The sequence below is a fragment of the Rutilus rutilus genome (assembly GCF_951802725.1).
Source record: "Rutilus rutilus genome assembly, chromosome: 3".
Taxonomy (NCBI): domain Eukaryota; kingdom Metazoa; phylum Chordata; class Actinopteri; order Cypriniformes; family Leuciscidae; genus Rutilus; species Rutilus rutilus.
The window spans coordinates 44,968,155-44,981,010 of NC_140211.1; the positions used below are offsets into that span (position 1 = coordinate 44,968,155).

Sequence of the window (12,856 nt, forward strand, 5' to 3'; positions counted from 1 at the left end):
AAAGGAACCCCGACTAGTGCGGCATGTTGGCCTTATAAGTTTAACGTAGGCGTCAGCTATAAAAAGGTGATACAAAAACACTTCAAATGGTTTTATTTTTATTAAAAAAAGACTAAAATCCGTTCACTCGTAGGCCGCCATAGTTATTTACGTCTCAATGCATTCTGGGTAGTGACGTGTAAAGGTTGCTTACTGTCAATGGATTGCAGCAGTACCGGCTAGCTAGCTGTTTTGACAGTAGCGACTAGCGAGATGAACACGTCTGCCGTTCAGCCTTTTCAGTTTGAACCCGAGCTCACCGTAGGCTTAAATCAGGAGAATAGCGCGGAAGACGATAGGCCTGAAGATTATCAGAGAGTTGAGGAAGCGAGAGTGGGGCAAAACAGATGGTGTCTGTGCGGCAACTGCTTGCCAATGCCAAGCGAGAACGAGAGCGTTTGCTGTAAAGAGCTTCACTTTTTGTCAGCAGCTGTCCAGGGTAGGCTAAGTATAGGCAAAGAGTATAGAAGCCCAGGCTAGATCAGACAATCGTACTATCAGTATAAATAATTTAATAAGTCTTACCGCCCTCGTTTGCTTTATTTTCCCCAAGCAGTCACTATGTTGAACGCGCAAAAATACCCTCTCCCCCCTTACACTGAACAAAGTCAACACTATTTTGCTCATCTACGTCATGTACATTTAAAATCTTACAATTACGATAGTTATTAAAAATTACAATTGCACTGAATTGCCTTGCACTACATATTTAAAAACTTAAATCTCAAGACTATACTGATATGCACTATTCCTTCCCTCTCTAATTGTTATTGTATATTTGGTTACACTTTATTTTAAGGTGTCATTGTTACAGTGTAATTAAACATTTAAGTACTGAGTAATATTAAGTAACTGCATGTACTTACTATAGGGTTATAGGATTAGGATTTGGTTGAGGGTTAGTTGCATGTAATTATGCATAATTTACTGTTATTACTATGGTAATTAGGCTACATGTAACAAGGACACTGTAAGTGTTACCGTATCTTTTTTGGTACATTTCTAAATTTTATAGTATTGTTATAGTGCGTACTTCATTTTTTTCATTATTATATTTCATACTGACCTTTATGTTTTTATTCTTTATATGTTAAGTGAGTGTTGCACTTTTAGAGCAAATATTACCAGTCAAATTCCTTGTTTGTTTGCACAAACCTGGCCAATAAAGCTGATTGTGATTCTGATGAAAACATGAAGTAAAATGCTATAACAACATGCTTTGATTGTATTTACAGATACTCCGTGTATCACAGCACATGAAAACTTTAATGCAGTTTGCCTCAATAAAGATGTTTTATGGGCGGCCCTCGTCAGCCTCCATGACCGGCATAGTGCTGGTCTACCAAATCGTAACCAGGTCACTAATAGGCAAGTCAAACGTGAACATGGTTATCTGAGTATGCCTACATAGTAGCCTACCTACACTGTAGCCTACAAATAGTGGAAAAAAAAGTTAACTGGACTATGCGCTTTCAGTGAAGGCTTCAGTTGTTTTATTGGTTAAGACAAGCAGCTTAAATCATTATTTCATAACGTAATAGTATAATTGTTTTCAAAATTCTGCCTTTTAGGTCTTACAGATATGCTTCATATCGTCAGTTTACATGGTGGATGCATGGCTGGCTAGGGAGAAGAGTCCGCAGAGTCATTCCATCATGTGCTGTTAACAAAATAAGGAATGTCTACTCTGAACCAAGTGGAATCTATACAGGGTTTGAATATGAAGACAATGATCGTGCAGAAGTAGATGAGGCATGGAGGGATTTTAATAACATATAGCTGGATAGTTGACATTTGAAGGCATTTTGGCAAGAGCACAAGCTATGCTTGCAACAAAATAGGGTATCATACCAAATGTTTATGGTTTAAATATAAATGTTGCATGTACTCCAACATTAAAATGTTTGTTTGAAGTACTACATGTGCTTGACTAGAATACAAAATTAAAGATATTGTACATTTGAACTATGCTGGTGTGTACGTCATGTGTTCGTAATGATGCAGCTACTTGAAACGTGAAAACTGCTGTGTTTCAAAAATGATCTGTGATCTGGATAGTCTGTCTTGTGGAGCCATGACGTGTGTTGGATTAACTCTCATGCCCATGACTTGTTTTGAATCTAATACAGAGGAGAGAACATCTGCAATCATAGCTGTCATGTAGCTATAGTCCTTTTCAACAGGCACTGGTCTTGCTCTGAATGCCTTGTGGACTTTGCTCCATGCGATTTTGAACTTGGGTTCTCCAACACTCTCCCCATCTTGAAAAACAGCCTTTTCAAAAACAGAAAAATGGAAAATAGATACAAGGTGATAGGAACAGTTTGATGTGCAATATCCAGTGTCACTATGGCTGCATTTTCACTTGGCATTAACATTAGCCAATCAGGACACGGTGCGTTTACATTTGATCATATAAAGTAGCCTCTGTATCTGGATAACGATCGGATTTCTGTTTCCTGACTAATATTTAAAGGGATACTCCACCGTTTTTTCATATTAAACTATGTTATTCCCTTAAAGGGATAGTTCACCCAAAAATGAAAATTCTGTCATCATTTACTCACCCTCAAGTTGTTCCAAACCTGTATGAGTTTCTTTGTTCTGGTGAACACAAAGGAAGATATTTGGAAGAATGTTTATAACCAAACAGATCTCGGTCCCCATTGACTACCATAGTATTTTTTTTTTCCTACTATGGTAGTCAATGGGGACCAAGATCTGTTTGATTACAAACATTCTCCCAAATATCTTCCTTTGTGTTCAGCAGAACAAAGAAACTCATACAGGTTTGGAACAACTTGAGGGTGAGTAAATGATGACAGAATTTTCATTTTTGGGTGAACTATCCCTTTAATCGCTCTAGCGCGCGCCGAAACTTTGATAGCACTTAGCTTAGCCCAGTAATATAACAGCAATGAATTTAGAAGTGACCAGACACATCAACGTATTTCCTATTTAAAAACAAAAGGATAACTATAATGTATGGCGGAATAGCACTTTGCGAGTACTTCGACTGGCGCAGTAAAAAGTCACGCCTGATCCTCTTCCTCTCACTTCTGTCAATAGTGGGAAGAGGATCAGGCGTGACTTTTTACTGCGCCAGTCGAAGTACTCGCAAAGTGCTATTCCGCCATACATTATAGTTATCCTTTTTAACCCGATTAGAAAAGCGTCACGTTTTATTTTGTGTCACCATACTTGGTCGTATAACTACTCGTGTAACTGTTTTTAAATAGGAAAAACGTTGATGTGTTTGGTCACTTCTAAATTCATTGCTGTTAGATACCACTGAATATACTTGGGTAAGCTAAGTGCTATCAAAGTTTCGGCGCGCGCTAGAGCGATTAAGTGCACGCACTGAGATGAGAGAGGTATGCATCAACTTGTCTTAGTTAAAGGGATAGTTCACTTTGAAATTAATTTTTGATATGTTTTAGCTTACCTCAAGGGCATCCAAGATGTAGGTGTCTTTGTTTCCACAGTAGTTTCAATTTTGATATTTTTAGGTCAAACCATTCTTGTCTGTCAGTCATATAATGCAGGTCGATGGTCACTGTCTCAAAACACAAGCACAGAGTCCAAATTAAACAATTCCCCATCATAAGTACACATTGATGGCCTAAGACACGAAACGAGCGGTTTGTGTGAGAAAACGAACAGTATATCGTTGTTATCTCTTGAACACAGCACACGTCCAAATGATCTGACGGCGCGGGCGGGTATAGATGTATACACTAGATGTCACCTTGGCTACGGTTTCGTTCCAATGAACTGCAGTAGCCAAGGCGACATCTATGTATATATCTATACCCGCCCGCGCCGTCAGATCATTTGGACGTGTGCTGTGTTCAAGAGATAACAACGATATACTGTTCGTTTTCTCACACAAACCGCTCGTTTCGTGTCTTAGGCCATCAATGTGTACTTATGATGGGGAATTGTTTCATTTGGACGATGGGGAATTGTTTTAATTTGGACTCTGTGCTTGTGTTTTGAGACAGTGACCATCGACCTGCATTATATGACTGACAGACAAGAACGGTTTGACCTAAAAATATCAAAATTGAAACTACTGCGGAAACAAAGACACCTACATCTTGGATGCCCTTAAGGTAAGCTAAAACATACCAAAATTTTATTTCAAAGTGAACTATCCCTTTAAGGGAATAACATAGTTTAATATGAAAAAACGGTGGAGTATCCCTTTAAATATTAGTCAGGAAACAGAAATCCGATCGTTATCCAGATACAGAGGCTACTTTATATGATTAAATGTAAACGCACCGTGTACTGATTGGCTAATGATCGGATCACGGTGATCCCATGTTAATGCCAAGTGTAAACGCAGCCATAGTGCTTGCAAATGATAGGATTTATTACAGTTCACACACCTGTTCCCTGTTCACATTGTTGTTATGATCCAAAGCAGCAAGCATGGAGGCATGGATCATCACATCATATCCAAAATGTGTTCTCTTTGGGAGGTATTTCAGGTACATGGAGTGATACACCTGAAACAAATTTGAATTTGAAATTAAACTATTAAAATATGTGAGTCACATCATAATGAATGGCATATTTATTAAATATGTCTGTATTTGATCATACCTCTAGTTTTGTTGTGTGGATGCACTTTGTCAGATGTTCCAGGTCTTTCAAAAGCCGCTTGTGTTTCACAACCTTCACAAGTGCGTTGTGGGCTTCAGATCCTGGCTTTAACCAAAGCTTTCTTCTCTGGTTCGTCTCATCAAGGGGCTCATGAGCACATTGGTGATAGTGCCTGTTCCCTGGCCAGTCGTGTCGGTTGGTAACATGGTGTATTACAGATATCCACTTCTCTTTCAACACTTCGGCATTACCCTCACAGGTTTGTGCACTCCACCAGAAATGATTTATAATGGATGGAATCCACTGTCCCAGGCCTTCACATTCCCTTCTCTTAGCTTCAGTTGCCAATTTTTTGGACACTCCTTTTGCCACATGCCAAGGGTCAAATTCATGGTGTTTTTCTGGATTACTGACCCTCATTTCTTTGATGATTTGTGGATGTCTGTCAGTGGAGATGGTTGAGACCTTCACTCCATTTTCTTCTATGGTTTTGAGAGCATCTTTAAAACCTTTGATTTCCATGGTATTAGAGCTCGAAACTTGGGTGCAGCTTATTACCTTGAAGTCCACAACCTTTTCACTCTGTGCATCTAAAAAAGTGTATGTACAGTATTTTGCTGAGTGCCCCGGAGAGTCACACCGGCCATCTCCACAGAGTTCAACAACTTCTTGCGATTTCATGTTAGTTAACACTGTACTCTGCTCTTTAATCCACATTTTTTCAATGACAGGAAACACAAACTTCTTCCTCAGTGATGTGTATGTGTCTTCACTTATTGTTTTGAGGTTCATGTTACTACAGAAACGCTCAAATTTAGCAAAATGGATGCCACTGAAGAAAACAGATGCTGTTAAAAGCAGGTTTCCTGTCCCTTTAGTCCCGCTCAGAGTAGGCTGAGACTGCCATCTGTAACTACAGTTGTTAGCACATGTGAGCTCTAGTGTCAACTGTGATCCTTCATTTTTTAGCTCTTTCACTTCTTCCTGGACAATCAGGGAGCCACACTTTAAACAACGCTGAAGCAATTGGTTTAACTGTTCCTCAAAAACTAGAAAAAGCCTATTTTCTTTATGTGTGTTAGTTGAAGCTTGTGATCCCTGGGTGCTTTGAGAAAACTCAGATGAACTTGCAATGTATTCCGGATCACAGTGACTGTACTGTGGTTGACTCTGTTCACTAAATTCATCATCTGAGAGGAACAGATCCTGTGAGTTATCAACGTCATCCTCCTGTACAGGTTTGCCCAACTCAATTTCATGTTTACCTGTGTAAGTATGGTCCTTTTTTACCGAGTAGTCCACATCAGCTGACCACTGTAACGTTTCCGCTGCATCCGACTTGTAAACATCCGTCTGCGTTGCTGCATCGGTCATACTTGGAGAACACTGTAGGCCAACAGTTACGAATTTATTAACAGCATCTGGTGGATTGTCGGTTACCTCCATGATCGGCGTAGTGTCCGTTGATTCGTCTTCCGCGACGAAAGGAGCGGGTTGTTTACATCTTAGCAGGAGAGTGTCCAGAGTCTCTTGCCTTTGACGCTTGTTAGCGCGGCTTTCACTCGCTACACGCGGACGTTTAGGCTCCTTGTGGGGGAAAATTGAAGGCACGGCATTTGGTGTTAGCCTTCGCTTGTAACCAGCTGCACCTGTGAACTCTTTTAGCCGACTAAATGCCTCAAATGCATCAGGGCTGAAGTGACGGGAACACAGCCGTGGGTCTTTAGGGAGTTGTACTCGTCCACAAGCAACTTCCCACTCTTTTCGTATTTTTTTCTCCTTTGGAAAGCAGTGGAGGCTTACATCACTCCCCTTATTTCCTTTGGATTGGAAATTGCAACCAAACGCTGCGCAATGTGGCATTATATTAACGTTTACGATGTAGCTACACTTTACAGCGCCATTAGCTCACTTCTCCCTGCTCTGAACGCAACCAATACACGTCATCGACCCAGAATGCACTGCGCGCGCAAAAATAATGGCTGCCTTCGTAGCTCAAATTCAGTAAAACACTTTGAGGATTTTTTAAATAACGAAAATATTTTATATATTTATAACTATGTATTTTGTAGGAGAGAGCAATTGTAGCATATTTAGGGCTATGTGTCTTAATAATCGGGGTTCCTTTTAACACCATTATACGAAACATTTTGTAACTGACTTTGACATACTCTTACTATATATACCTCCTTAAATGTGCATTGCCCAACCATGCTCTGTCTTCCTAAAGCCACCGAGTGTTGATGGCACGGGTGCGAGGGCCCTTTCATCGCTGCTTGCAGCTTTAATTATTATTATTATTAGGGCCCAAGCCCTGAAAGGGCGAAGGCCCTATTGTTTTCGTTAGGATTATTATTATTAGGGCCCAAGCCCTGAAGGGGCGAAGGCCCTATTGTTTTCGTTAGGATTATTAGGGCCCAAGCCCTGAAAGGGCGAAGGCCCTATTGTTTTCGGTAGGATTATTTATTATTATTATTATTTTGTCAACCTTTCGGGCACTTTTGGGGCTCTTAACATGCTCGAAAACTCTTGAAATTTTGCACACACGTCAGAACCCACGGCCATCAGGGCCGGACTGAAGCTGGTACCCGGGCGTGGCAGGGGGGCTCGACAGCGCCCCCTGGAATGGTGTCCGAAAACTTGGTCCATAAATCAAACATGCTTGCATATAATAATATGAAACTCAGTACACATATAGATCTCATCGGGCCGAACAACTTTCGTCCTCTAAGTTTTACGCTAGCTTTACGCTAGCCCAACAGGAAGTCGGCTATTATGGGTTGTTTGGAAACGCATGCTGTGGAATTTGAAATACTCCTCCTAGAAAATTCGTCCAATCACAACCAAACTCGGTCAGCATGAAGTCAAGACATTGAGGATGCTAAATTGCGGACGGATTTTTGATATCTCAAACGGTTTGGTCGTGGCGAGGAAACGAATTTATGGCGAATAAGGGACACAGGAAGTGTGTTATAACTTCTGCATACATTAACTGATCTTGATGAAACTTCCGCAGTGTGTTCGTTGTAAGAGGCCGATCACATGGATGTGACTATTGTGAGTCAAAGTTATAGCGCCACCAACTGGCAGCAGGAAGTGTGTCACTTTCAAAATGCTTTGAAATCACTCTCTTATTTTTACCCGATTTGCTTCAAACTTTATGTGTATAATGTAGACACACGGCAGATGTAGACCTGTGAAAGGTTTATTGATATCTTAAATACTGTTGCCGTGGCAACGCATCAAACTTTAATATTCTTTTCAGATGCTTTTGAGACTCTTAACATACTTGAAATTGGATGAAACTCGACAGACACATCACATTTATTAGCCAGTAGACATGTGCAAAGTTTCAGAAACGGGCGTGGTGAGGGGCTCAGTAGCGCCACCTTTAGTCAAAAATGGGGGCTTAGTTTTAAGTAGAGTCACAAAAATCGTTATGTATATTGTTCTCATCAAGCCGGACAACTTTCTAATTTATAGTCATAAGCTGTGAACAACAGGAAGTGAGATATTTTGGTTTGAATGTGATTTTTTGAAGAATTCTCTCCCTCTCTCTCTCTGCCTCTGCGTCTCTGTGTGTGTGAGGGGTGGGGGGATTTGTCTTTTGAGTGAGATTTGTTTAAAATTCCTGTTTTTCAAGGTTTCAGGGGCTTTTGGGGCCTTTAACGTGCTCGAAAACTCTTGAAACTTTGCACACAGGTCAGAAACCGCGGCCATCAGGGCCGGGCTGAAGCTGGTACCCGGGCGTGGCAGGGGGGCTCAACAGCGCCCCCTGGAACGGGATCCGAACACTTGTCCATAAATCAAACACACTTGCATGTAATGATATGAAACTCGGTACACATATAGATCTCATCGGGCCGAACAACTTTCGTGCTCTAAGTTTTACGCCAGCCCAACAGGAAGTCGGCAATTATGGGTTGTTTGGAGAACGCTTGCTGTGGAATTTGAAACACTTCTCCTAGAGAATTAATTAAATCGCCACCAAACTCGGTGTGCATGAAGTCAAGACATTGAGGATGCTAAATTGCGGACGGATTTTTGATATCTCAAACGGTTTGGCCGTGGCGAGGACACGAATTTATGGCGAGAAAAGAGAAACACGAAGTGTTATAACTTCTGCACACATTAACTGATCTTGATGAAACTTCAGCAGTGTGTTCGTGGTAAGAGGCCGATCAGATGGATGTGACTATTGTGAGTCAAAGTTATAGCGCCACCAACTGGCAGCAGGAAGTGTGTCATTTTCAAAATGTTTTTGACAAAAGTGGGGGGGTTAGTTTTACCCACAGTTTTAAAAATCAGTACGTACATTGGTCTCATCGAGCCGGACAACTTTCTAATATACAGTTATTAGCTTCGACCAATAGGAAGTCAGATATTTTGGTTTGAATGTGGATTTATTTGCAAATTCAGCCTCTGCTTTTTACCCACTCCTGCTAAGTGTTTTTTTTTTATTCACACCAAACTTTTTTAACACGATGAAAATACATTAAAGATGCTAAATTGTGAACGGATATTAAATATTTCAAACGGTTTTGACATGGCGAGGGATTAAAATAATGTCAAAAAAGGAATCAGAAAACATCTCATATATTCTTAAAATTTAATTATACACCATTTATTTTTATATAAAATTATACAAATATTAGAACTAAACCTATTTTATTCTGTTTTTGCAATTCAAAAAGTATGAAAAAGTTAAAAACAGGCTATTTAGTGCTATTTGTTTCAACAAAAAAGCAAACATAGGGCTATACTGCCCTCTTGTGTCCAAAAGGATATCAAAATAGTATATAAAACGTTTTACTAGGTAGGCCTATTGTATTTAAATATAAATTTATTAGGTATATGACTGTGAGGATATTTTCCCATCGGTTAAGCGACGTGTGACACGAGCGGGTGCTTTTAAATCGCTAATATAAAAGTGAAAGTAAAAAAACGGACGTCCGCACGGACATTGATAATGGTGCACGTTGGAAAGAATGATACTTTTAAACATAACACTAAACCGCCATTAGGTGTCGCCAGGCGACCATCTTAATGAGCGAGTCATTGATTCATTCGTTCAAACGATTCATTCCAATGACTGAGTCATTCATGATTGAGACAGATGTTTATGGATTGACCATTGAATCTTTGAGTCAAGCGATTCGTTTCAAAATGCTGAATCATTCAGTAATGAGAAAACAAGTTGCTGTGATCTTTGTTTAACTATTTTTGCTGCTGAAACAGAACAAAAACAGTCAATATTGCATCTAAAATGTAAGTGACTTAATTGTAACTGTTTATTAACCTGTTGTATGAAATCAATGTCACAGTTTCAATCGTGATTGTATTCAGGAAATAGTTGCCTACTCGTCAAGTGAGGTTGCTTAACTCTATCATATGTTATAAAATATATAAAAACTCCATATTTGTAATTTTTATAGTCAGTATGTTGTTAACTGGGTTGCTTTTTTGTGTGCTGCGCTCATTTGTTTACAATTCTCCTGGAGAAGCAGCATGAGCCTCAGCAGTGCAACCTTGTTACCATTGATCAGTAATACATTTATTATTAACTGCTGATTGCAACTTAAAATGAATGTAATGAAATTAGAATAATCTCTCGTTTTAGTGATTCCCAAGTTATTTTTTTGTTATTGACGTTCTAATCAGGCTATACTTTGGTCGGGCAAGTAAAATTCTCTTTCAGGTAGGCCTATTGTATTTATATATAAATATATTAGGGATGTGACTGTGATAAAATTTTCCCACCGGTTAATCGACATGTGACACCGCTGAGGGCTTTTAAATCGCTAACTATAGTATACTATATACTAGTAAAATACAGACGTCCGCACAGACATTGATAATGGTGCGGAGTAGAGCGAGCATTTTCAATGTATTCCTATGGATGTAGGAATTAACTAAAACATTTTATTTATGTTTTTGTGTCCACTGTTCAACCGCAACCGCGTCACACACACATTCCAGAATTGCAATCTTGACATTCATTATAGCCCTAATACAATATAATAATAAAAATGGTCAACCTAACATAAACGAATTACACTGCTCTAGAAAAGAATCACCCCCCTTTAAAATAATCACATTTTGTTGCTTTGCAGCCTGAAATGAAAACGGACAAAAAATATTTTTGTTTTATTCAGCTGTATTTACAACTTATAACATCCAAGTGAAAGATATAATACCAACTTGTCCGAATTTTTTTTTACAAATTAAAAAACAGAATCACTGAGTTGGAAAAAGAATCACCCCCCTCCTAAAAATGACTTGTAAACCCAACCAGGTGTAGTTAATCACCTTCTCAATAGCACACAAAGCCAATTGACTTTCAACTGTGATCAGCTGTGGTCATTTTGATTAGCTCAGCATGAAACAAGCTTTTCCTGAAGCATTTCAGTCATTGGTAGTGCAACTGAAGAAAACAATCAACTATGGGTGGCAAGGCATTGTCAAAAGATCTCCGGGATAAAGTTGCGGACAGGCACAAGTCAGGAGATGGATACAAAAAAAATTCAAAGGCTTTATCAGTGCCTAGAAGCACAGTGAAGTCTATTATTAAGAAGTGGAAGGTATTTGGTACAACACAGACACTCCCTGGGTCAGGACGTCGCTCCAAACTGGATGAAAGAGCCAGGAGGAAACTGGTCAGAGAGGCTACCAAGAGGCCTACAGCAACTCTGAAGCAGTTGCAGGAATTCATGACAAAGAGTGGTCATTGTGTGCATGTGACAACAATATCACAAATTCTCCACAAATGTGGCTTGTATGGAAGGGTTGCAAGAAAAAAGCCATTCCTCAAGAAAGGCCACATGCAGTCATGACTGAGCTTTGCCAAAACGCACCTTGAAGATTCTAAGGCCACGTGGAAAAAGGTGTTATGGTCAGATGAGACTAAAATTGAATTATTTGGCCTCAACGCCAAACGATATGTCTGGCGAAAATCAAATACAGCTCACCATCCAAATAACACCATTCCTACAGTAAAGCATGGAGGTGGTAATATCATGTTATGGGGTTGTTTCTCTGCAGCAGGGACTGGAGCACTTGTCAGGATAGAAGGAAAAATGGATGGGGCAAAATACTGTCAAATTCTTGAGGAAAATCTGCTGCTCTCAGCCAGAAAGTTGTCAATGGGAAGAAGATTTACCTTCCAACATGACAATGACCCAAAGCACACAGCAAAACTGACCACACAGTGGTTGAAGGAGAAAAAGGTAAATGTCCTTGCATGGCCTAGTCAGAGCCCAGACTTAAACCCCATTGAAAATCTGTGGAATGACTTGAAGACAGCAGTCCACAAACGGTCACCATCAAATTTAACTGAACTTGAGCAGTTCTGCAAAGAAGAGTGGTCAAATATTGCAACGTCTAGATGTGTAAAGTTAATAGAGACATATCCCAACAGACTAAAGGCTGTAATTAAAGCAAAAGGTGGTTCAACAAAATACTGAAACAAGGGGGTGATCCTTTTTCCAACTCAGTGATTTTTATTTTTATTTTTTATTTTTTTTTCGACATGTTGGTGTTATATCTTTCACTTGGATGTTATAAGTTGCTCTGAGTAAATACAGCTGAATGAAACAAAAACTGTGTCTGTCTTCATTTCAGGCTGCAAAGCAACAAAATGTGATTATTTTAAAGGGGGGTGATTCTTTTCTATATCCACTGTATATATATATATGTGTGTGTGTGTGTGTGTGTGTGTGTATATATATATATATATATATATATATATATATATATATATATATATATATATATATATATATATATATATATAAATATAGCTGCGAGCAGCGATGGAGGGCCAAAGCCGGTGGCACCGCCATCCCTGGTGCCTTTAGGTAACTAAAGGCACCGGGGTTGCGGTGCCACCGGCTTGGGCCCGTAATCGCTGCTCGCAGCTATATTTATTATTATTATTGTTGTTCAAGGGTTCGGGGGCTTTTGGGACCCTTAACAGACTCAAAAACTCATGAAACTTTGCACACAGGTCAGAATCCGCGGCCATTAGGGCCGGCCTGAAGCTGGTACCCGGGCGTGGCAGGGGGGCTCGACAGCGCCCCCTAGAACACAATCTTAAATCTTGGACACATACAAGAACGTATTAGTATGAAACTCGGTACACATATAGATCTCATCGGGCCGAACAACTTTCGCACTCTAAGTTATTAGCTCTGCCCAACAGGAAGTC

The 12,856-nt window shown here is 39.8% G+C and overlaps 1 protein-coding gene across 1 annotated transcript; it reads right to left on the minus strand.

Moving 5' to 3' along the window:
- Positions 1 to 1,512: 1,512 nt before the first annotated feature.
- Positions 1,513 to 5,961, minus strand: LOC311286898 (uncharacterized protein). Its single transcript, XM_084403343.1, has 3 exons — positions 4,651 to 5,961; positions 4,434 to 4,553; positions 1,513 to 2,313 (listed from the first exon to the last, which is right to left on the minus strand). Exons 1-3 carry the CDS (start codon positions 5,440 to 5,442, stop codon positions 2,044 to 2,046), a joined length of 1,182 nt encoding a protein of 393 aa, XP_084259469.1. The 5' UTR covers positions 5,443 to 5,961; the 3' UTR covers positions 1,513 to 2,043.
- Between the last annotated feature and the right edge of the window lie 6,895 nt (positions 5,962 to 12,856).

Coding starts and splice junctions, on each gene's coding strand:
- LOC311286898 (XM_084403343.1), bottom strand. CDS start 5,442: ATGAACCTCAAAACAATAAGTGAAGACACATACACATCACTGAGGAAG. Junction 4,554..4,650: donor TCCACACAACAAAACTAGAG/GTATGATCAAAT, acceptor AATTTGTTTCAG/GTGTATCACTCCATGTACCT. Junction 2,314..4,433: donor ACAATGTGAACAGGGAACAG/GTGTGTGAACTG, acceptor GTTTTTGAAAAG/GCTGTTTTTCAAGATGGGGA.